The 26517-nt window shown below is 38.2% G+C and overlaps 2 protein-coding genes across 4 annotated transcripts; one reads left to right on the forward strand and one right to left on the reverse strand.

Annotated features, from left to right (window-relative positions):
- Positions 1–6575: 6575 nt before the first annotated feature.
- enpp4 (ectonucleotide pyrophosphatase/phosphodiesterase 4) lies at positions 6576–17625 on the reverse strand. Its single transcript, XM_059328258.1, has 8 exons — positions 17436–17625; positions 14734–14986; positions 13747–14037; positions 13498–13602; positions 12992–13190; positions 11668–11841; positions 11296–11565; positions 6576–9931 (listed from the first exon to the last, which is right to left on the reverse strand). Exons 2-8 carry the CDS (start codon positions 14983–14985, stop codon positions 9831–9833), a joined length of 1392 nt encoding a protein of 463 aa, XP_059184241.1. The 5' UTR covers position 14986; positions 17436–17625; the 3' UTR covers positions 6576–9830.
- A 909-nt stretch (positions 17626–18534) lies between these two features.
- clic5a (chloride intracellular channel 5a) lies at positions 18535–26202 on the forward strand. 3 transcript variants are annotated; one of them, XM_059328017.1, is made up of 8 exons: positions 18535–18603; positions 18694–18961; positions 19025–19294; positions 23515–23624; positions 24612–24737; positions 24817–24923; positions 25798–25964; positions 26038–26202. In XM_059328017.1, exons 2-8 carry the CDS (start codon positions 18695–18697, stop codon positions 26200–26202), a joined length of 1212 nt encoding a protein of 403 aa, XP_059184000.1. In that variant the 5' UTR covers positions 18535–18603; position 18694. The 3 variants fall into 3 exon arrangements, with proteins under 3 accessions (XP_059184000.1, XP_059184001.1, XP_059184002.1); XM_059328018.1 differs by lacking the exons at positions 18535–18603; positions 18694–18961; positions 19025–19294 and adding an exon at positions 21545–21601; XM_059328019.1 differs by lacking the exons at positions 18535–18603; positions 18694–18961; positions 19025–19294 and adding an exon at positions 21545–21601 and having other exon boundaries at positions 25804–25964.
- The last annotated feature ends 315 nt before the right edge of the window (positions 26203–26517 follow it).

Below are 26517 nucleotides of genomic sequence, written 5' to 3' on the forward strand. Positions count from 1 at the left end.
CTTTTTTCTACTGTCCCATGTCAGCGGCAGAGCAGGTGAAACCCGACCATGAGCCATTTCAGATGGTGCGGTTTAAGAGAAGACGAACACAAACACACACATGCTTCTTATTATAGCTGCTGTCTAAGAAGACAGAAAAACAATCTGGGATACTTCAACGTTTCTGGGGGGTTTTTAGCCTCATGTATGCTTAAAGAAATCCACAAGGGCAGTCAGGAAGTCTAGAATCTAAATCCAGGTGAGAAAGCAATTGGCAAAAACCTTTGACAACCTTGTAGGGAATTAAAAGAGCTCAAAAATTGTCAAAAAAGCTTAAAAATTGATGCAGCATAACCAGAGACATTGTCTATTTATCGGCCTGAAGAGGATTTAGCTTCTGGATACAGATATCTGGCCCAAGATCTTCTCCTACATCTTCTCTTTACAGTCTGATTATCAACTTATCAATACTTATTTTAGGTGTTTTGGGTCCTGACAACATCTCTATAATCAGATATCTGTATATGAATGCAGATACATTTCAAAAGAAGCTAATAAAAAATTAATTGTTGAGAGATCTCCTCACTATACGGACTTTGTTGCTCTTTATACATCACCTGACTTCTTCAGGTAGCCTTTCATGTCCCCTCTCAATAAATTGAGTTAAATATAAATTATAGTACAAAGAAAGGGTGGAAACAGCCTAAGAGATGATAATATACAGTAATTTACAGAGAAAAAAGCAAACATTTGAAAGCCACAAGGGCAGGGAGGAAGTCTAGAATCCAAATCCAGGTGAGAAAGCAGTTGTAAAAAAAACTTTGACAGCCTCGTAGGGAATTAAAATGAAAGTGGGCCAGTGCATGAACAGAGAGGTTGATGAGATGCAGGTGAGCAGTGGGAGGGAAAACCAGACAACCTGCAGAGCTGATGAGGAGAGGAGGAACAGGTGGAGATAGGAGGGGGAAGTAGAGAAAGTCCTGGTGGATGGATGCAACATGGCAATAATAAGGAGGTCTGGGGAGAAAAGGGATGGGGCTGCAGACAAAATGGGACATTTGCTGCTTTTCTCTGTTTTCTATCATTATAAATTGGATCAGGGTTGGGCCACTGACCCAAATGTCTCTGTCCTCACCAACATTGCAGTGGCATTCAATGCATGCTTAAAAAGAAGCATTTCTGATTAAATAATGAGCACAAATTGATTTAGCAAGAATGCAAGTGCAACGAACGGCTGTCACCTTTACCTAAAATGAAGTTTGAATGAATCCAAAGTAAAATACAGTCGTGGAAAAAATATTAGACCACCCTTTTTCTTTAATTTCTTGTTCATTTTAATGCCTGGGGCAGCCAAAGGTCCATTTGTTTGGACAAATATAATGATAACAACAAAAATAGCTGATAAGAGTTTCATTTAAGAGCTGATATCTAGACATTTTACATGGTTTACTTGATGATGATTTTGGTTATTATCAAGAAAAAAATGGAAAATGAATGCAGATACATTTCAAAAGAAGCTACTAAAAAAGATGAATTGTTGAGAGACCTCGTCACTCTACGGACTTTGTTGCTCTTAATACCACATCACGTGACTTCTTTCGGCAGCCTTTCATGTCCCCTTTCAATTACGTGGGTTTTATATAAATTATGGTACAAACAAAGGGTGGGAACAGCCTTAGAGATAATAATATTCAGAAATTTAAAGATGAAAAAGCTCAAATTTGATCAAAGTGTCATTTTTAAGGGCAGAATTGTGTTTTTTCCTGCTGTTTTTCAGCTAAATGCTGCAGAAATGTTGAGGTATCCCTAACAAAGAATGAGCTTACATTACTTTTCCGTGGTGCTAGCCGATTAAAAAAAAAGAAGACGATAAATCCAGTTTATTTGCTGCAAACTAGTTTCAGTAGGTGCGAACGCGCAAAAAGAAGCAGCGGCATCGGTGTTCATATGGTGCAACACACTCGAGCTACAGAGTCAATTGGCTGCTAATCCCACTTCATATGGTGCAAATATGAAACACACACGTACTTATGGTGCAATAAGGGCAGATTGTCTCTTTAGATTCTATGGTGCAACTTGAGTACTGCCTTCAGTTGTCGGCCAAGGCTGTGCCAAAGGCTCCGTCCAAACGGACAACTGCTCTTCCTGTCCTGCAGAAGCTATGCAAGTCTCCGACGCAAGGAGACGTGCTTCGTGCATCACAACACACTCACATCACACACACACACATACACAGGGTTTTCCTCCACAGCAGGGAGATATGCTTAGTACACACAGTGGAAATAGTCTAACATTGGGATGTGTCCCTACCTCACACACACTCTCTCACACACACACACTAATGTCCAATAATCCCTTACCCCTTTATAATTTGGGAACAATATTCATATGGTGCTATCGAGTAAAGCTGGAAGGTTTTTTGTATTGTTGTGATTACAGTGGTGTGAAGAATTTAGCCAAATAAGAGTGTTTCACATTCAGATTGATTGAATCGTGTCGTTCAATCAATCTGGGGTTTTCCTCGTGTCGAGAGTAAAAACAGCAACACCCTCTGTCTCCGAGAGCGACACGACACGAGAAATAAAAAGCAACAATGCCTTATCCGCTCGACTAGAAGTGGAGGCGGGAAATTTTTTAAGATTATCCGGTTGATGATGAACTTTGGGAGGGTGGTGCTACTTTTTTGGTAAACTCTGATGCAGTGTACATTCAGCATGGGTTCAGTGTGTCAGAGCACGGGGATCAGAAGGAGGACGGGAGGCTGTGTTGAGAAAACGTGACATTTAGAGAACGCAGTCGGGCGTTTGTCCCGTTCAGATCGTGCTCGTGGATTTCTTGCATGAATGTTTTAGATTTGAGGATTAAATATGTGGTTAACGGGAGATTTAAGTTGAGCTCCAGAGCAGCTGTCCCACTAGCTTCCCCCCCCCCCACCTCTGACCTTTTTACCCAAAACCATGGCCCCCTTTGCACCCACAGCCAATCAGGTTTAAACACAAAATCAGGTCTAACACAACCAAAAAATACAGTAAAAGTCTTCATGTGTGGCGTTCAGACTCGGCTGCAGCCTCATAATAAATCAAACTGCAGGTATCATAACTTCTTCTAACCATTTTTGTTTTAATTCCCTTCAAAAAAATATATTCTACAGCTGAGTCTGCACGCTGCAAATGAAACTTCTCTCACCCAAAAACCCCAGAGCCTTAGCCAGGCCCACTCTGTAGGAAAAAATCAGTGTTATTGTTGTATGGCTCCACATTCACAGCTATGCAAGGTTATAAAAAAAAACAACAGAACGGTTCTGGGCTTGGATTAACCTTTACAAAAAAAATACCACATCACTGTTCTCATGTATTGCTTGTTAAGGGATGCTCCGATTGGAAAATTCTTTTAAAAATAACAATTCGGCCGACGGAAGATGCAGATTTTTGTTGTTGTGTTGAGAAATCTTTAGTTTAAAGAACACAACATTTAGATTTGATGCAAAATTGATGCAACACATGCAAAAAAAAACATCATTTGCCACGCAAATAACGACCAATGTTGTCGTTATCGGTGCATCCCTGATTGCTTTTTCTTTAATATTTTGCCTTTTTTTTCTTAGTTTGCAAATAAGAGGGAAATAAAGGAGTCAGTGTTAATGTGCAACAACATGTAATATACCATTTGTTTACTTTTTGCATTTATTTGTGAGAATTTTGGGAAGTTTGCATTCATTTTTATGGACTTTTATTCACATTTTTTCTCAACAAGTTTATCTGTTGGGGGGAGAAACAGTGTAATGTACCTTTAAGGGAATAACCAGGATGGATGCAACCTCCCGACAGAGGAATGTGCATCCGATTGTGAAACCAGAAAGTTATTATTTTTTCTGTTCTTTGGATAAACGTTCCACTATCAGGGTCTGCAAAGCATATGAGGCCTGTGTTTAGGCTGTGTTTGTGTGAGCATGTGTGTGTGAGCGTGTGTGTGAGTGTGTGTGTGTGTGTGCGTGCATGTGTGTCAATGATGCTTCATATGCTTTTTTTAGCCAAAGTTTTACTTGCTTGGTCCAGAGCTGTGAAATTATCACTCATCATTGTTTTGTAGAGATGGAGGTTAAGCTGGTTCTGATCTCAGACCAGTTTTTTCTACCAGATCTGAGTCCGAAACCACAAAGAAATCCTGTTGGTTGTTTTGGCACAAATACTCAAAACCAATCGTAAGAAAAACAGGTGGATTTCAGCGGTTGAGACTCAGGTGTGGACACTATAAGCACAGGGACGTGGATGTATCGATAAGATGTACCATGGGCTTTTATTTTGTCGGGGTCATGCTTTTTTTTACTGTGTTCTTCAGCTTGAGAAAAAAAAATAAGTAGCTCTAGAGAATTCGATGTGCTAAAGTACCTTTTTCTTTCTCGTGGTGGGCATTTTGATTGTAAATACCTTTTTCTGGTAATCCTCCTCGGTTGGATCTATGTTCGATGAGTTGGTTTAGATGGCTCTTTACAAAATGTACCGATAGTAAATGTTCTTTATAAATATCCAGAATGTAAGGCGAGAAGAGAAAAATACGGCTTGACTGGAAACTGTGTTTTCGTAGGAGTCTGTGCCATCGTGTCGTCTTGAGTATAAGCACACTGATATTAGATCTGTAGGCAGGATGAAGTTTAAGGAGGTGATACGACAGACAGCCACAGCCAGCTTTGGTTCAGTTTCTCTGGAAGGAGAGAATAATAATAATAAGAGCATTATGAAAAAGCTTTATCAGTTTCAGTGCTGTCTGATATAATGCAGAATATGTTGCTTGGCGTAGTTTACAAATAGTGTTATTTATTTATTTTAAATATACAATTGACAAACTGAACAGTTATGTTTACTTAGTTATTTATTTCATATTATTTTCTTATTTTTAATTATTTTATTTAAGAAAGCTGGAGAAAGCAGCCTTATTATATATAATAATATGATATAATATAATTTGCAGAGTGGTGAAAAATCTAATAACATATTATATATATATATATATATATATATATATATATATTATAATGAATATGTATTACATATAATAACGATATATATTCTTATATTATTACATATACATTTTGCAACACTCTGCAAATTATATAATATATATTATATTATTATATTTAACATGTATAATATAATATATACTGTATTATAATTATATAAATTATTATATAGCTGAGAAAATAAAGGATTAACAGGAGTAAATTTAATTGCTAAATAAACATAATTACTATTCATTCTCAATCAGTTGCTGACTAATTTAAAAAAAGATTAAAAATGAATTACTAACACCATTTCTAAGTCACGCCAACAACATTTTCTGCATTATATATTGTGTAAAAATGTTTTCATAACAGCACATATGAGACAGCATCTATGCTTATACTAATAGTCCTTTAATGGGCCGATATTAGCCAATAATATCTGTTAAACGATATATCTTTTGGACTATATTATTGAGTGTTATCAACTCTCAGCAGGGAAACAGATCATAGTATATATTCTAAAAATTTGTCTTTGAAATTGGATTTTTGTTAATTCTGCACAATATGTTAACATTCTGACTTGAGGTGGCATTTACATGAATTGGGAACACATTTTTCCAATTATTCTGACAACAAGTGAATGCAGCACAATTCCCCTACCTCACAGTGTTAACAGAAAGGGAAAAAAAATTGTGAAAATGTATAATTCTAAGCACAAAACAAACCAAAAACATAAGCTATATTGTGGTAAAAGTGAATATCCCAAAACCTCGGCACATAAAAAGCTAAAAAATATGATTTATTTTGATTTTTGGGGCCAATCCTTTAGCAAAAAATAAGTAAAAGAGCAATTTCGGAGCATTTTTAACAAACTGCTCAATAAATAAGCACATGTTGAGAAACAAGAGTAGAAGTTTATTCTAATGAACTCTGTGGCTGTCTGGCTAAAACCTCCCGACTTCTCTTTAGAAATGATGGCTGCTGTCATCGACCGTGTTCAAACCACTCCTGCGTCAGCCCATAAAAACACCATTCAGGAATCTTCTGAATCCACAGCGAATGTTTCTGACCAACCACAAACAAAAAGAAACGGGAGAGAAACAAGACAGACACGCTGTGTATCTCTTGTTTGTCTGTGTTATTCTGTGTCTGCGATAGTGTTCAAGCATTCTGGGGAAGAGTTGAATGATATTTTCAATGGCTCTACAAGCCAGCGTTAGGAAATGTGTTATTTTTGTTACAATACCTCCTGAAAAATAAAGTCTATTTATCTGTGAAGAGACAAAGATTTACAATAAATACAGATGACTACATAGAAATTATGACAGATTTTAAATGATGTAAAACAGATATAAATGAAAACATGTACAGTTCATTTGGTTTTGAACACGATACAGAAATGTATATGCGTCAGTATTGAGTTTGATTTTATATATTTACCATTTTATTACATTGTAATGTTGTGACTGCGATGGAGAAAAAAAAATATAAAGGAATATAAAGTAATTTTTCCAAATGTGTGTCGCTTCTCCTTCACATTTTTCCTGTTGTTTTCTTTTTTTGTCAAACACAACACAAGAAGTCATTTTGAGTCAGCTTTATTTTATTTTGAAAATCTCATTGAACCACAGGAATCTCTGGACAGGCCTGGCAGGATTTGCATAGCGCCATTTTTTTTTATATTTTGTATTTTTTACACCTCTCAAAACTAGAAAACAGTAACTACGGATCCAACAGAAACAGAGCAGCTTTCATGAAGCATTTAAACATCACAAACATAAATATATATGTGAAGACGTGGAGTTCACTTGTTTTAAAAGGCATACTTACACACATCAATAGATGCATGAACTCTGAATATATACACATCACTACATACATGGCTGGAAGCATGCGAGCAGCGCTGCATGAAAAGATGAAGCTGGAGATATGTTATTGTGAAGAAATCCCAAGAAAAGACCCTCCCTTTCCTGTCCTGCAGATATAAATCTTAAAAACAGGTTTTATTTTGAAAGAAGAAGTAGCGCCTTGTACGCAGCTGACAACCAGTCAGGTCTCAGTTACATGTAGGTCCATCTGGACCAGAAATCAGCAACCTCTTCTGTCACTTTTGTCCAGAAAAAAAGAAGAAAATTCCACCTGGAGCTGCAATTTTGATCTTTTTAAAGAAAGCAATTTGCCAATTTCTTGCTGCAGATGAAGCATACGGCTAAAGTAGAATCACTGGCAGTGAAAGAAATGACAAAATCAGTCAATTTCCCTTTGAAATAGCTGGATTTGTCAAAACTTTGAGGACCAGATGTGCAAAGGCTATGATTTAAGTTGCCTTAGTTGACTGAAATTTTCCTTTTTTCTGTCTACAGGGGACATATTTTTCCAACTAGTCTGACAACAATGATGAATCAGAATTAAAATCTAACAAAATGTATTTTTTTCCAGGCCATTTTATGGCTCCTGCTGTCTTTTTATGACATACCAAATAAACAAAAAGGTACAATATGTTACTTTGTGTTTATTTATCATCTGCTCTAGCTTTTCCACATTTTTTTGTGCACAGATATTGGAGAAAAAAAAGTGCAATCGCATATTTTTCATTTTTAAAAGTACATTTTTCATGGGGAATAACACCAAATTCCCTAAAGTCTTCCACAATTTTTCAGAAAACATTAAACTTTTATCAAGTTTTAAGCCACAGGAGGAGCCAAAAGACCAGATGTGTCTCTGCAGCTGCAGGTTGCCTTCCCCTGATCTACACTCAAATAAAATATGTTATGAATACTTTAAAGGAGTTTAATAAATGGGCAAAATCTAGATGCTTCACATGCATTCAACATGGTAGCAGAGAAGATCAATACAGCTTCAAGGTGAGCACCGAAGATAAAGGTCACCAGTTCGGTATCAGACCAAATGTCTGAGTTTCAGTGTTAAATAATGGACAGAAAAGTGTTTTTTGACCTTTTGGATATAAATTATCATCATCTCATTCTAACAGACATTTCTGCGAATTTCTGTCATGATTAGAGAATTCATTCTTGGCTAAAAACATGACCAGCCAGTTTAATAAAAGCTATAAGGAGTGGACAAATATAATATTTATATAGACAGTCATGGAAAAAAGCTGATATCCAGTCATTTTCCATGGTTTTCTTGATAATAACCAAAATCCATATCAAGAAAACCATGTTAAATGTCTCGATATCAGCTCTTAAATTAAACTATTATCAGCTATTTTTGTTGTTATCATAATATTTGTCCAAACAAATGGACCTGTAGTTGTACCAGGCATTAAAATGAACAAGAGATTGAAGAAAGCAATGGTCTAATATTTTTTCTATGACTGTATATATTAATAAAGGCTCAATATAAGACATCTCTCCTTCTGGCGTTTAAATAATGGACAGAAAAGTGTTTTTGCAGCAACATTATGATGTCACAGTGGAGGTGACCTTTCACCTTTTGGATATATAAATCATCATCACTTCATAATTTCGACCTCACAGATATTTGTGTGAAATTCTGTCATAAAAAGAGAAAAATGTATTTTACGGAGGTAACAGTGACCTCGACCTTTTAACCACCAACATGAATCAGTTCATCCTCCGTCTGACTTCATGTTTGGAGAAATTCCCTCGTGATATCGCAGGCGGACGGACGCAAAGGCAAACAGCTGTCGCCAGTAAAAAGGCGTAAAAGCGCGAAAAATATCCTGAAATAGCTGGACGCTGTTGTTTTTATTTAAAAAAAGAAGACAAAGTGCATCTGTTGGGGACTATTATCTGCTGGAGTGAATATTTGAGGCAGAAGGATGTTGTAAAGGTGGAATGAGTCAGAATAAACACACACAATGCTTGTTTTTTGGTCTTTTCATGGGATTTGATGACATAAGAAAACATGCAAACATCAGATAAATATGTTTTTTCATCTCATAACTTGAATTATATCTCTTTTTTTTTCCCCACATCGAGCTGATCCAGTAAGTTACAGCTAATAATAACCAATATATAGCTCTCATTTCATCGTACAAATCCCTCTGTAAAAATGTATCTTTGATATCTCCTTGTAGCATCTTTTGTGCATCTTAATAATAGTCTTTGGCATCAGTGATATACAGACTGTAAAGCACAGAATGGATACCCAACACACCGACACTTACTGAATAATTTGCATAGATATCACTCTCTGCAGTCGTTACATCTTGCGCTAATTCAGTCATAAAAATGTATCAATTCAGGTGTCAAATTTCAGTTTTGAAGCATGCAAATGTGGATAAAATGAGAATTTAAGCGTTATTTAGCCTATTTCTGTCTCAAACTGAAATGGTAACAGTGCACACAGAAACATCATGAAAAGAATCCAGAGGAAAACTCAAAACTAAAAGCTTTCCTTCTTCAAGACACACAGGATCTGTTAAATGCGTAACTGGCTCCCTCTGCTGACAAAATGTAGCACTACAAATAAAAAATAAAACAAACAGTGCACAAAATAAAGTTTCTATGAGTACAATTCTCACAGAAAAATATAACATAAATCTCTTTATATCCCAGAATTTAACTATTAATCTCAATGTGCATCCTCAAAATAAAATAAAAAAATTGTCAAGTTTCCTCAAAATCAGCACTTTTTTTTCTGGTCATAGTTTAAAAACAGTAACATTACGGAGAGTCAAGGGCAACAAAAATATTCCTACAGAAGTCTTTTACACCAGTGTATGACTTATAAAAGGACAGGTCTTGTGTGAAAGCTCGGACAGCGGCCTCAGTGAGTAAAGTGCAACATGTAAAGTACCTCTGGGAGCACGAACAGGTGACACAGGTGACACAGGTGAGGGGGGGGGGGGCGGCTCCACCTGGTTTTACTCCAGCAGGGGGTCGTCGTCATCGTCATCATCCACCTCCAGCCTCTGGAAGGGACGCGGGCCGGACGGGCCGCGGTGTCTCAGGAACCTGAACAGAACTGAGAAAAGACGAGTCGTCAAATCCTGAAATTTTTTTAACAAATCTGGCTAAGCAACCTCTAAACACAGAAATCAGCTGTCTGAAATCTCTGCTGTGGTTTAATACTTATCCTGCTCTAAAACACACAAAACACATTAAATAATGTTCAATATGTATATATTTGTGTTTATTTATTATCTGCACTAGCTTTTCCGCATTTTTTGTACACGGATATGGTAAAAAATAATGTGAAATTGCATATTTTTTATTTTTAAAAGTACATTTTTACTGGTTAATAACTCCCAATTTCCCCAATTCTTCCACATTTTTTTGAAAATACCCTAAATTGACTTTTTATCCAGTTTTAAGCCACTTTTTTTATGCACTTTTTAAAATCCTGGTTGTTTTTAACTACAGTCATGGAAAAAATTATTAGACCGCCCTTGTTTTCTTCAATTTCTTGTTCATTTTAATGTCTGGTACAACTAAAAGTTCATTTGTTTGGACAAATATAATGATAACAACAAAAATAGCTGATAAGAGTTTAATTTAAGAGCTGATATCTAGACATTTTCCATGGTTTTCTTGATCATGATTTTGGTTATTATCAAGAAAACATTAAAATGAACAAGAAATTAAAGAAAAAGGGTGGTCTTGTAATTTTTTCCATGACTGTATATATAAATAGAAATCAGCTGTCTGAAATCAGTTATGTGGTTTAATACTTCTCCTGCTCTAAAAGTCCTCTCTTTCATGACATAACACATTAAAAAGGTCCAATATGTAACTTTGTATTTATTTATTATCTGATTTAGCATTTCCACATTTTTGTACACAGATATGATTAAAAATAATGTGAAATTGCATATTTTCTATTTTAAAAAGTACATTTTTCTTGTGGAATAACCATATTCTTTGGATGCACTATCTAAAAAATGGTTGTTTTTAACTATATAATTCAACCAAATGAAGGATTTGATGATAGGATGTCTGAATCTGATTTTATCAAAGAATTTTATGAGCTGCAGCTCAGCTTTTATGTCCACCAAACTGCATTGGAAAAACACTCATTTTAAACTTGACACCGCTTGATTCAGGGTCTTTAACCAAGTCTATCACCAGGTCCATTTGTTTTATAGAGGAGGAGATAATGCAGATAATTCCTCTCATGGTAAAAACCTCATAAACGTCTGGATCTTGAGTTATAGGAGCTCTCTGGGACGTCCTTTTTTTCTACCGGCTCCTGGTTAAAACCTCCTGAACACTGAAGGATTCCTAACCTGACTGCAAAAACAGCAATAGTGATGAAGACAACAACTCCTACAACCCCATGCTCCTTCTCTAACCTCTGTCTTGTGTCACTGTTTTGATTGACAGACTCACCAGTGATGGTAGAGAGCGCCAGCAGGACGCCCACCACCAGGCCGACCATCAGCGGGACGTCCCAGCAGGTCTCAGCAGCCAGCAGGCAGCGGGCCTGCGTCAGGGTGCCGTTGTTGGGCTGCGGGGGAACCGACAGCAGGCGGCACATCAGCGGGTAGATGTCCACGCTCTCTAGACTGCTGCGGCGGTAACCCTGGCGGAAGCCGGGCCCCACCGCGGCCATGAAGGGGTGCATGCTGGGAATGGAGTTATCGTAGCCGTGATCGCCCACTGAGAGAGGGAGAGAGAGAGAGAGAGAGAGAGAGAGAGAGAGAGCTGGTGGGTGGAGTGGATGACTTTATAACGTCTATATAAAACCATTAGGAGACGTACGTCTTGGTAGCGTGTTGCCTCGCTGCACGATGGTCCAACCCTCGTCAGCGATGAGGATGATCGGCTGGACGCGCTCGTTGTTCCGGTAGTGCAGCCTGTCGGGGATGTCTGATTTCAGATATGCAGTCATATGGGGGTGGCACTTTTTCAGCAACACGAAGACAGCTTCTTGGTCTGCAAAACACATGCAGTGTTAACCAAAATGTTGTACATTTATAAGTAAAATGCATCAATCTTGTGCACTTTGATGGCCAAATGAGAGCAAACAGCTCACAGAACATTTTTCACAGTCAGGAGATACCGTATAATAGAATCCTATAGTTATCCTACTGTATCATTTTTAATTGCTGTCAACATGCTTTCCACGAGGACATGCAGCAGCCAGACAGTGTTGAAAAATAGCTGGCTAGGAGGGTCCTGTAGAATTTTTTTTCAATAAAAGCCCAAATTTGGTGCATCTCACACATTCATATGCCACTATTCTATCATATACACTGATCTTAATGATTGCATACTATTATTTTAAAACATTTAGCGACAAGAAGTAATTCAAAACAGTTAGTCACAGTTTAGTTTGATTAAAACAACTTTAATTGTTAGTTAATATTGGCTCGCGGCTACCGAACGGCATATTCAGCAGTGCATTTTTAATTATTGAGGATCTACTTGGCTTCTGGTTTCTGGTATAGTTTATGCTTTAAATTTGCTTTTCTGCTTGCTCTGGTGTTGCTGTAGTTATTTTATTCTATTTAGTTGGTTTTCACTTGACAGTTGGCTCTTAAAGTTATGTACTTCCTTGGTTCCTATGGTCTAAGTCTAGTACCATCAGGTTGAATGCATTTATTGTAAGTCGCTTTGGACAAAAGCGTCAGCTAAATGACATGTAATGTAATGTAATGTTGTGTAATGTTTGGATCTCTGACCAGCCCGGACAGGTTACTAGTTTTTAGTTCGTGCATGGAGAGACCATGTGGGGGCGGGACTGATAGGTAGGCACGTTTCTCTATCATGCTGAAATTGTTTTTAAAGCAGAGAAGTGGGGTGGGCAGCTCGGTAAATTCAGAGCGCATTTAAGTGTGTAAATGCACGCGCATGTCTCGGAGGAGGACAGAGAGGAGGGTCAGGGTTTGACTGACTGACGGGTTACAGACATAACTTTATATATGACTCGTGTAAAAATACTTTCAGTAGCTTGAAATGTGACATTAGTGCAGCACATGAGAGTCTGGCGGGCCGCCAGAGTCTCTGTGATTAATGGGAAAGCCTGACATGTGGACTCACTGTGTTCAGGCTGTTTCTTCACATGTTCAGCTGACCTGCTCACCTTTATTGGGGATGAGTGCTGCGACAGGCGTGGGGTCCACCAGCGTGTAGTTGTCGGGGTGGAGGCAGTCGTCCAGCCGGATGAGGCGCTCGGCCGAGCACTCGGCCATGCCGTGGTCGCTGGTGATCAGGAGGTTGACGCGACCCCACAGACCGGTCCGCTTCAGCTCCGACACCAGCAGGCCGATGTTGTCGTCGACCTGGAGAGACACAGACATCGACAGCTGCTTCCATCAAGACAATCTGGACTGAAAGGAGATCTGTACAAACCTGATTAACCCGAAAATGTGCCGAGCCTTTCATCATCACAGAAAACACGTCGGCCAATCAGGATCGGAGGAATTATTACCATATTTTAATAATAAAAGTCTACAAAAAACATGGACAGAAACTCAACTGATGACTAGAGATGAAAAGATACTCTTTCTGAATATTTTTCTCCAGAGCAGAAGATTTCAGGACCAACAGTGCCTCTCTGAGATTTTAAGCATAATTAGATAACAGTACCTCCTTCAGCACTTTGGCCATGGCCGTGTCGTTGTCCGGGCCGAATATGTGACCCGACCGGTCCGGCTCCTCCCAGTAGAGAGCTGCGAACTTCACCCCTTGCTCCTGAGGGGAATGATGGCACAGAATGTCACATATTTGAAACTAAACCTTCCGGACTTAGTAGAGTGATTAATGGGCAAACAAAAAGTAGTTGAAATACAGTGATAAATATCTGTGACAGAGACTTTACTGAAGTAACTTTTCCACCTTTTCGTCTCCCAACATCCACTGTGTCACGTTCCCCAGCCGCTGCTGGAAGGTCACATGGCTGTCGTAGAGAGAGAAGTGTGTCGGTGTGCGGTTTCCATTGGGCACGTCGGAGCCGGGCCACATCATGGCCGCCGTCTTGTAGCCTGAGTCCAGCGCCGTGATCCAGAGGGGCTGCGCCTCGCTCCACCACATCGGGTCGCTGTCATTGACGTGGAAGGACTTGTGGCTGACGGGGTCGTACATGTTGCTGGCCAGGATGCCGTGAGACTCGGCGTACAGCCCTGTCACCTGGGGAGGAAAAGCAACATCTTTTATTGACTCAATAGACTTGATTCAAATGTAGTTGGACTAGTTCGCACAACGGCATTTGATGTTTACATGACTTGTGTTTTCAGTCATGCATCACTCTAATCTGACAGATCATTTTTCAGACAGACAGACAGACAGAAAGACATTTAATTTTTCATAATTTTACATCTTATCTTTTTTTAGTCATTGTAAATCTTTTTTTTGTCATTTTACAACTTTTTTTAGTCATTGAATGTCTTTTGGGTCATTGTATGTCTTTTTTTAGTCGTTTTAAGTCTTTTTAGGTCATTTTACGCCTTTTTTGGGGGTCATTTTAAGTATTTTTCTCTCCTGTGTCAAAGTCTATTTGTCCCATCTGTATTCCTAGATAGATAGATTGATAGATAGATAGATATGAACTTTATTAATCCCTCTGGAAGGTTCCCTCAGGAAATTGCACTTCCTGCAGCAGCACAACACCAAACAATAAAATAGAATAGAATTAAGTTAAAAACTAGTATTAATGTGCAAAAAAGAGAGTGCAAGAGACACTAATATATATATATATATATATATATAAATACAAGGAAATAATATACAAGAAGAAATACTGTACAATATTGACATGAGGGGGTACATAAACAGTGCCGTTTAACAGTGTAAAAGGGCCAAAAAGGGCCAAAGCAGCAGTATTACCAGGCTGTAGTGGTTGGGAAACGTCTTGGTGACGAAGACGTTCGTCAGCTGCTCCACCAGGACCCCTTGGCTGTACAGGAGCTTCAGGTTCGGCATGGGGAACCTCTTCAGGTAGTCCGCTCGGAAACCGTCAAAAGACACCAGCAGCAGCGGCGGAGGATCCTGCTGAGCCGTGTGGTTCGTCTCCGCGGCCAAAGCTTCCGACCAAGCTCTGATGCCACACAGGATACCCAGCAGTATTTTCAGAGACATCCTGAAAAGGTGTTAGAGAAAGTTGTTATCGTGATGAGACATGTTGTGGGTAATCACAAATCCCCTGCTTTGCCATTTATTATACTCTAGAATTTCGCAACATCATGCTGCATTGAAGAAGACTTAAAACTAGCGATTGAGACCATAAAATAATCAGGAAAATGTTTTGTGAGGTAATAAATTAGGAGAGAAGTAGGGTCACCTTCTCATAGAATAATTGCAGGTTTAAGGCACTTTCACATGCTTTTCCATGACACGGCTAACCCAAGCAGTTGAAATTGCAATTTCACATTTCTAAACTGTCACAAGACTTAGCATTATACCAAACAATTGGTCAAGCTTTTGGGGTAAAACTACTGAAAAAGGAACTGGACAAACAATTCTCACACACAGAATCACACAGAGAGAAAGTGACCGCCAAAATATCCTTTTTTTTTCTCTTCAGCTTTACTTTGTAGGAAGTGAAACTTGTGGCGGTTACTTAACGCTGCACCAGAAGGCAACATGAAAATGTTCAGATGTTCCCTGATTAGCCTATGTCACGTCAACTTCCTTTCTGTCATGATTAAAGTTTGGTCTGTTTACTTCCAGCAAGGACAAAAAGCACAAAAAAAATAGGTCATCTGATAATAGAGTACATCTGAGAAGTGGAGGAACTGGTTATAACAGATGCCTGTGGTGATGAATGTCATAATCTCTCCTGTGTGGTCAGGTTAATCTGTGTGTACAGGGCTTAAATTTAACTTTTAACAGTGTTTTATTATATATGTATATGTTTCTCTCCTCTACCACTCTTCTCATACAATATCCTGTTTCATATTAATCAAATTACAAGACAAACATTCACTATTGTGACTATACAAACAAGGTAAAAACTGAAACTTTCCACTCAGACACACATCCTGTGGGCAGCTACAAAGAGCAGCTAAAAGGTAGAAAACTAGACAGCTAATAGTGAAAATAAGACATGACTGGTCTGCAAACAGCTTTTTACCCACACTCACCCACAATGTGGCCTGTAATGTAATTCCCCCAACGCTTCCTTTTCCACTCACGACTATAAATCTAATTTTCTTATTTACTTTCTAAAATGAGTTAAGTAATTCTGAAAGCAAAGCAGTCAAGCTGTGATTTCAAAGACACATTACACTGGAGTAAATGTAAATAAATTAGATTAAACGACTTAAGTCTGTCACTTCCAACTTGGAAAAGCCTGAAATTAAGTGATGAAAACTGATGAATAATATATTATAATATAGTTTGTAGCCACACTGCCCAGTCAACATGTTTTTTTCTGCACGACTCAAGAGCAAAATCTGGGACATTTCTTTCTCACGAAAATATATTTTTAAAGGTTACAAATATCAATGAATTACTTATTTTACTACTACTTATTCTACTTTATTTTTATTACGTTATTTTTAGGGTAGCTTCAATTGAAGACTGAAGGACAGGCATATATAAACCTGTGCATTTTCAGTCATTAATTAACCATTTTATGCTATCTAGAATGTTTATATTTATTGCATGTTAGATTGCAGTGGTGGAAAAAGTATTCAGATCCCTTACTGAAGAAAAGTACTAATACCACACTGTGAAATTACTCTCACTAAAAGTAAAAGTCCTGCATTCAAAACTTACTGCAAGTAAAGGTACAAAAGTATCAGCAGTATTACAAGTAAAAGATTGTTTTATATTGCAGTGGTAGAATTTAAGTAAGTATATTTACTCGAGCACTGTACTTAAGTACAATTTTGAGGTACTTTTGAGTATTTCCACTTTAGTTATCCACTTTTTACTTCTACTTCACTCTATTTTAGAGGCAAATACTGTACTTTTTACTCCACTACATTAAGCTGACAGCTGAAGTCACCTGTCAGGTCGAGATTTAACACAAAAAAATGATCAATATACAGTCTTGGAAAATATTAGACCACCTTTGTTTTCTTCAATTTCTTGTTCATTTTAATGCCTGGTACAAATAAAGGTACATTTGTTTGGACAAATACAATGATAACAACAAAAATATCTCATAGGAGTTTAATTTAAGAGCTGATATGTAGACATTTTCCACCAATGCTGTTATATATGCTGTTTATACTTATGTTTTGAGTGTAATAGCTGAATGATTACTACTACTGTGTCTCTTCAGCTGAAAAACTATCTGTCAAACATTATTTAGTTTCCAGAGGACAGGTGAAATAAATAACCACAACCAGGAAGTCCCCCCTTTTTGACGAAGTATACCAAATAAATACCACTAATACATTACATCATTAACAGCTGAAGACAGCGCAGTAGTCAAACGAAAAAAATGGTTACGTACAAAACGAAAACAAATTATTTTTATATTCCCTGTCAACAGAAGCGCTCCTTAGCTTTTAGCATCTGTTAGCTCGCTATTGCTACAGCGCTGGCGTAAAGCTAACAGCGGTTTTTAATGACATTACCTGTTTTAAGGCTGACAGGCAGGTGTCCTCCACACAGCAGCGCTATTAGACGTTTCACTTTAGTTTATTTTAGCAATAACATCGCCGCTCGACTTCCTCAGTATAACGTTACACACACAACACAAGCCGATATGTTGTCGAGCTAGCTAAGATTTTTTACAGAAACTTCCGGCAACGCCTTCCAAAATAAATCCTACCTAGAAACGTCATGTGCCGAAATATAAAATAATTACATTTATGTCATCTGTATTGTTGTTTTTCATATAAATAATATTTTAACTGGTAATTTATGGCAAACACAACCTCAATGACAGTCACAAATTATTGTATTCGCAAGTAATAAAAGAATATGGCTTTTATTTTGACGTGGGAGATAAGTAGTGCTTCTCTTGTTGTGGCGAGCTCGACGTAACAGTTGACGCACGCTTTGACTTAACTGACAGCTACGGCAGCGAATCAGCGTTCAGATTTAAGGGGGCGGGACAACCAAACAAAGTAATTTGCCTCTTGGTTGCACAATTTGGGTAAATGCAAAACAACAAAAGCTTGTTCTACGTATGTATGAAATTAGCAAATCTTTAAAAGTTATACAAGTTGAATAACCATTAAAATAAGCCTTTATTATTTAGTTAAATAGCTTTAAAATAGCTCCATGAGAAGATATTCTTGTAAATTAGTCTTAATTGGAAGTGCATGACCCCTCAGCATTACATTGCAGCATTATATTGCAATTTGCCAAGCAGGCAAAAGGTCTCTGTGGGCTTATTGTTTCTCTCACAGGTCTGATTTTACATGCATAGCTCACAAATGCTCCTTTTTTATCCTGAAATCACCTTAAAGCTTGCATAGACATCCCTGCAGTATAATGTGTGATGTATCTTAAAGGCAAGTTAGCAAAAACAGGCTTCAGGTCCATAGCATGCTCTGCATATGCAAACTAAATCAGTTGGAAGTCAAATCTAGGCTAAAAATGTTGAAGGTGGTCTATAAAAAGATGGACAGTGTGTTTATAGCCACTGAATAATTAACTTTTTTAAGCAGCAACAATAGCAGTAAAACACGCCATGTCTATGAAGTTTCTTCTCCTTTAAGGATCCCCTTCCTTGTCTTTCCTTGACATTGCCTTTCTGCCTTCCCTGTTCAAAGTCCTGGGATGATTTTTGATAAGGTAGGGTGAGTTGGCATCACAATCACTCTGCTGTTCACCCTGACACGCTGCACCATCTCAGCACAACCTCTGTTTGACCTCTTCGCCCAGAATGGATCCCGTGTACGAAACGGCCGAGGTCACCTATGAGAACCAGTCTTCAGGTGTGTACGACATGACCTACGAGGCGCCGTACGACGAGCCCGACCTGATAGCAGAGTACGAGAACATCGGACGGGCCATACCAGATCCCCCTTCTCTCCCCCCACCTCGGCTTCCATCAGACGAGAGGAGAGGCAGTGCTTCCTCATCCTCCTCCTCCTCATCCTCCTCCTCTTCCTCCTCTTCCTCACATGCTGAAGAGGAAAAGAAAGAAGAGGCAGAGGAGTTGAAAAAGGAGTCGGACAAGGAGTCTGAGAAGGAGTCGGACAAGGAGTCTGAGAAGGAGTCGGATAAAGAGTCTGAGAAGGAGTCGGAAAAGGAGTCAGAGTCTGAGTCTGAGTCGGAGAAGGAAGAGGAGAAGATAGAGGAGCAGAGCAGCAAAGATTTAACTTGGGAGAGGAGGTCTCCAGAGGCTGAGGGGGGCAACTCCTCACGCAGATCCTCATCCTCATCATCTTCATCATCATCTTCATCCGAATCAGAGAAAGAGAAACCAGAGAAGAAGCCTGAGCCTGATAAGGACGGCCCTAAAATCCAACTTTTTACTAAGGTGAGGAGGATTTAAAGTTTAAAGTTTAAAGTTTATTGCAGATCTCTTTGACATTTTAAACTATGTGCATACACACAAAGACAAAGCCCTAACATTCTTTCTTTGAGCTAAATTGTAGGCCTCATAAATCGAGTCATAATCCTATTCATATCAGTTGCTTACGAACGAGTGTGTAAGGTCAATCAGTATCTCCTCAAGTGTGTACGTGTATATGACAATTATGATATCCAGAGTCTGATTTTGTTGGACTGCATGTGCCTATTGTTTGGACCCTCTCCCCCACACACATACTTTCTATTTATAGGTTGTCATGTTTAGTCATTTCTGCATGTGTGTGTGTGTGTGAGAGTGTGAGCATGTGTGTGTTGCTCTGCTGCTAAATATAAGTTGAACTGACAGGAATGTTCTGACTCAGTGGTGGGAAAGTTGGGGACAGTTCCTGTTGCACGGCCATGTGAACTCACGTGTGTCTATCTATCTATCTATCTATCTATCTATCTATCTATCTATCTAGGAATATGACTTTGACACAGGTAAAAAAAATACTTAAAATGACCAAAAAAATATGTAAAATGACCAAAAAAATATGTAAAATGACCAAAAAAAGACATAAAATTATTTTTAAAAATACTTAAAATGACCAAAAAAATACGTACAATGACAAAAAAAAGATGTAAAATTACCAAAATTAAATAATATCTATCAATCCATCTATCCATCTATCCATCTATCTATCTATCTATCTATCTATCTATCGATCTGAACATTGTACCTCCACACCCACGCGCACACACAGATACACATTCGCTGAGTTTATTACATAATCTGCACATAGGTCCAGCGATCATAAATCTGGCACTTTGACTCTCCTGACAGTATAAATGATAGTAATATAACACTGAGGTTATTGCAGCAGGAGGAGTGACTGAAGTCCCGGCGGCCACAAACTATTTTAATGCTGACTGACTCAAATGGTTCAAAGTGTTAGCATCTCGTTAGCATTGGAGCCTGGCTTTAAATACTTAGTGGAAATAAAGACAAATCCAGTTTATTAAAATCATCTCATGTGAATAAAAAAAAGTTTATTTTTTCTATTAGACTTTGCCAAACACATTATAACAACATAAATAAATACATTAACTAATGTACAATGTACAGGCATGTATATCATCTGCATATCAGAAGAAATAATCTTATGTCCATTTGAATTGCAAATATAAATTGGGAAATACAAATAAATAATTTAAAAGAGAAATGAAATAATTAAATAATAGGTACATCAGCAGCAAGCACCTCAATTGTTCCTACAACAAGCCTCTTTGTTTTTTTACACAACAGAAGGAAAAGGGGGAGAATGGAAAATAAATAAAAATAAAATAATATAATATAAATATATTTTTTTAAATGATTAAAATGAATAAATACATTGAAAAAATACAGCACAATACAAAAAAAAAAAAAAAAAAAAGAATAAAAATTAAATTATAATTACGTCCGTTTGAACTGCAAATGTAAAAGGGGAAAGGAAAGGGAAATACAAAAAATAAGTAAAATAAATAGATAAAAACAAATTTAAAAAGTCAATAAAATGCAGCAACACCTCAATTGTAGTGAATAATAGGTAGAATGAATATGTTAACCCTTTAGGTGTTGTCATGTTGGGGATGTCCCTTCTACTCTCGTTCTATTTCTATGAAATTCTATGAACACACAGTACGTGTCAGTCGTCAGTGGACCCAGCATGGGACCCACGGGTGCTGATGAGTCTGACAGGAGAAGATGACTCTCCATGACTCAAAGTCAGCCGCTTGTGTTGTCAATCAGAGCTCAGAGGAGGGAGGGACGGACGGGGCACCCTTGGGTGACTTGCTCTGCCCTTTCCCGCCCCCCCACCTCTCTACAGTAATGCTTTCAGTGACACCCTGCTCCCCACCCCACCCCACCCAAAGGGGTTATTTTTGCCCGGCGGTGTCACGCCCCAGAGCCGAGGCCTCGGGTACAAACTGAACCTCTCTCTCACACACACACACACACACACACACACACACATGCTCGTCCTCAGCTGACACACTGACAGAGCTGCTATGGGACCAAGCGGACTTCACCACATGGACCTTGAGTAGAATCTGCTGTAAACTGACACGGCTCACACACACACACACACACATACATACACACACACACAAAACAACACGTCTACACACTCGTGGGAACAAAACAAACAAGCAAGGAGTGTTTTTTTTCTTGACCATGACGGATTCTGCAGCCGAGGAGGACAAGGACCCTGATATTGAGCTATTTGTTAAGGTGGGGAGGTGTGTGTCTGTGTGTGTGTGTTTTGATGTTGGTGCACATAAACTGGCACTAGATCAGTATATTGTCATATTATACATCACATTTTTGCACAAACTTTCCTATCTTCTGCCTGTAAAAGTTGTTTTTGTGTGTGAAGCTGCATATCCACACTATAGAATCTGTAATGTGTGTGTGTATGTGTGTGTGTTTTAGGGCTGGCTCCGTTATGCATGTGCATGCTATGTTGTTGTTGTTGTGTGCTGATTTTCCATTTGTTAACCTGACACCCACGTGCAGGGACAATCTCTCTCTTTCTCTCCCCCAATGAATAATTACTGGGCTCCTTTCAGAACTGAGAGCAGCAGCTTTAAATGCTCCGAGGTTATCATACAATACGTGTGTGTATGCATGCAAGAGTGTGTATTCATGCAAAAACTTCAGTGTGTCCCTTTGTCTGCTGGACAAGACATACTGCTGCCTGATAGTCATTTAATTCATATTTCCAGTACATATTGTGTTAGTTTAAGATTCTGTATGTTTGCATGTTTCCTTGCTTGTAAGGGAACTTGCAAGACTTGCAAAATATTGAAATAAATCCTTTTTCAAAACATTTTTCAGAGTTAGATTAAAGGATTGATACTCTCATATCTGATACACAAGAAATTATTACCAGGTTTACTTATTTGAATTAAATTGAAAAAAATCCATCCAATTGACTTCATAACATTAACCAAAAAAGTAGAATTTATCTAATTAAATCAAATAAAACTGGGATAAATAGATAATATAAAATATGTAACTATAGCTAATATAATTTTGTTATTTTTATATAATTAATGTACTTACTGTTTAATGCATTCTGTTTATGTATGCGTCCAAGCAAAATAAAGTTAAAGAGATTAAATAAAATATTTAAAAAATAATAAATAAATACACATAATTTATTCCCAGTAATTATATAAACTTTCAATGTAAATGAGGTAAATTCTATTAGCTATAGTTATATCATTTTCTTATAATCTATACATTTCAGTTTTATTTGATTTAATTACATGAAAGGTACTCTTTTGGTTTAATTACTTGACGCAATTACAATATTTTATATGGAAAAAAAGAGTCAACTTGACAAAACAGAGCAAGAATTTATTTGAGTGTTTTTTTTTACATGAAGCTAATTTCAGCTCAAGTATAGTGCAAATAACAACAATAATGTAACATTGACTCATTTGCTAATCAACCATTGTACTGTAGTAAATAAATAATATGATGGCTGTATGGAAAGGAAGCAGTGGTGGAATGTAAGTAAGTACATTTACTCAAGTACGGTACAATTTTGATGTACTTTTACATAACTTTATACTTCTACTCCACTACATTTTAGAGGTAAATATTGTACTTTTTACTCCACTACATTTAGCTGACAGCTTTAGTAACTTTTCAGCGTTTTGTCTGAGGATTAGTGGGTCTATTTGGATTAACAGGACAATATGATGTCTGCAGCTGATACAGTAATATACAGTGAGAACCACACACACACACACACACACACACACACACACACACGTTCAAGCAGTGAAGCGGCTAATGGAAGCAGCGTGGATTATTCATGTTGGACTCGGAGTCTCGTTACAGTGTCCTGTTGCAGCTGTGCACACACACACACATACACACACACACACATTCATACTATTATTTGATCACAACCACAAACCCACTTCTTCAAACTAAAAGGCACTGATTCCTCCTCCTGTATGATGTGTGTGAATCAGTGTGTGTGTGTGCCTGTATGACGCTATGGAAACTGTTTATGTGTGTATTTACGTCTGTCACAGTATAAGTGGTTTTCCCTGGTTTCATGTGTGTTTACGTGTGTGTGTGTGTGTGTGTGTGTGTGTGTGTGTGTGTGTGTGTGTGTGTGTGTGCAGGCTGGGAGTGATGGCGAGAGCATCGGAAACTGTCCCTTCTCTCAGCGCCTGTTTATGATCCTCTGGCTCAAAGGTGTCGTCTTCAATGTCACCACAGTCGACCTCAAGAGGTAATAATGATAATATTATATTATAATGTATGTTTGTTAAATTGGATAGGGGTAAAGGAAGAACTACACAGGTCAATTTTAAGGTTTGGGGCTACTTTTCTCCCATAACGTCTTCTTTAGTGGAAATAAAACATCCAAAACAAACATTTGGTCGTATATATTTGACTATATTTTTGTAAATTTCTCCTTAATTGAATAAAAGTGATCGTTCTATTGCAGCATAATCCTGCACAATATTATGTGTTTTACATGTTCTATATGAATTAAATTCAATATTTTGTCTGCAAATATTCATTTCCATTAAGAAGGTATGAAATCTTTAAAGGCCGTTTTCTCAAAATGAGTTTTTCTCATAAATCTCAACTTCAGTTCCACTTAATATGCAAAATAGCGCATATTTAATGAGTTCACGGCTCATTTGCATATCTAAACATAAAATGTCAGAAAACTTGTAATGCAAATAAAATATTGGGATGTAAATAACAAACTCTGGAAGTTTCATGGTGATATCTATAAGTTAAAAATGTTGACCAATCAGAGCAGACTGAGCTTTTTTTAGGAGGGGCTCTTAAAGATACAGGCGCTAAAACGGAGCGTTTCAGACAGAGAGTGAATACAGGAATATGCACGTCGAGAAAAATTGTGTTTTTCGCTTAAAAACCTAAAATACATGTATAAAGCTAAAAAAAATAAGCACAATATGTCCCCCTTAAGATATTGCATGGATCCTACATGTCACTGTTAGATTAAGCAGCTAACAGAGCAGCTTTAAGATGTGAATTTAATCACGCTCAGCCTCCATGTGCTGCTCTGAGACATACAGGAAGGTAATGAACAAAATCTCAAAGGGTCGTATCTAACAACGCTTCACTTAGAAGAGTGATTGTTTTTCTGGGGGGGATCAATTGTTTCCTGGAAAGTGACAGTAGAGCAGCGTTTCATTACAGTTTTATAGTCGAAGCTGTAAACTGATTCTGCTCTGATTAGGAAACCGGCTGACCTCCATGACCTGGCCCCGGGGACACACCCGCCCTTCCTCACCTTCCAGGGGGAGGTCCTCACCGACGTCAACAAGGTGGAGGAGTACCTGGAGGAGATGCTGGCTCCACCAAAGTAAGCCTCACACACTTAAACACACACACAGGAAGAGGAAATAGTGCAAACTCAGCAGCACATTGTTCTTGTTTCTCAGGTATCCCAAACTGGCAGCAAAGAATCGGGAAGCAAACACAGCAGGAAACGACATATTTGCCAAGTTCTCCGCTTACGTGAAAAACACAAGACCAGATAAACATCGAGGTAAGCTCAGATATTATAATCCAAACAGAAGCACCGGTTTGTTAAGTTTCAGGACTCTGTGGGCCCAAAGTATCATTCAAAAAGATTTATAGCAACCAGGAAGAGACTCAAAATGACCACAACAGCTGCAAAGAGACACAAAATAGATACACACATGACCACAAACAGACAAAACAACTACAAAGAGACCACAAAGAGACTCACAACAACTATGAAAAGGGGCAAAACAACCACAAAGAAACACAAAACAGCTACAAACAGACACAGTGTGACCACAAAGAGACACAAAACAACTACAAAGAGACATAAATAAACCACAAAGAGACTCACAACAACTATGAAAAGGGGCAAAAAAACTACAAAGGAACACAAAACAGCTACAAAGAGACACAAAACAACTACAAACAGACACATCATGACCACAAAGAGATAAAACAACTACAAATAGATGCAAAACAACTACAAAGAACATTAAACCACAGACAACAATTACATAGTTAGTCACACAAAACAACAAGAGACACAAAATGACCAAAGCAACCACAAAGAGACCCACAACAACTATGAAAAGGGGCAAGAAAACTACAAAGAGACACAGAACAGCTACAAGGAGACAAAACATGACCACAAAGAGACAAAAAGCAACTACAAATAGATGCAAAACAACTACAAAAAGGATCAAACCAAAGCCACATTAAACAACTACAAGAGACATAAAGTGACCACAAAGAGACACAAAACCACAGAGAGATGAGTACCAACTACAAAGAGACACAGAACAGCAGCAAAAGAGGCGAAACCATTAAAACATCTTCCCATTGTTGGTTTGTCTTGTACTCTTTTTGTGACCTGCTGTGTGTTTGACGTGTCCCAGCTTTAGAGAAGAGTCTGGACAAGTCTCTGGCCAAGCTGGACGAGTTCCTCATGAGTCCACTACCTGACGAGGACCACGCGGGTCGAGAGTCCAAGCGTAAATACCTGGACGGAAACGAGCTGACGCTGGCTGACTGCAACCTGCTGCCCAAACTCCACGTGGTCAAGGTAAAGAAATGGTCGAATATTTGATCTTTAACTCTGTCTTGAAGCTCGTATGACAACAACTTGTTTCCTGCAGGTGGTTGCAAAGAAATACCGAAACTACGACATCCCGTCTGAGTTCAAAGGGCTGTGGCGTTACCTTGGCAACGCCTACAGCCGGGAAGAGTTCACCAACACATGTGCGGCGGACGCAGAGATCGAGCTGGCCTATAGGGACGTTGCTAAGAGGTTGGGGAAGTGAGCTGCACTCTCTGTTCTCTCCTTTTTTTTTAGAACATCTACTAAATCATATTCACAAAGGATGAGTCGTCTTTAACACCGATGTGCTGAGATGTAACACGGTTGTTTGGTGTCTCAAAGAAAAGACACATGATTCATTATTTTTTAAAGTGTAGCATCTCAAGTCTTACGCCTCCGTAATGATACTGAACATGAACAAGTGGAAGAGGCGGAAATTGTGATTAACTGCTGATATTTCTCAACAAATAATGTGATTTTTATGACGGAAAAAAGCTTAAATCAACCATAAAACCCCTCTTCTAGCTATAATTGTCAA

The sequence above is a fragment of the Centropristis striata genome, chromosome 24 (genome assembly GCF_030273125.1).
Source record: "Centropristis striata isolate RG_2023a ecotype Rhode Island chromosome 24, C.striata_1.0, whole genome shotgun sequence".
Lineage (NCBI taxonomy): Eukaryota > Metazoa > Chordata > Actinopteri > Perciformes > Serranidae > Centropristis > Centropristis striata.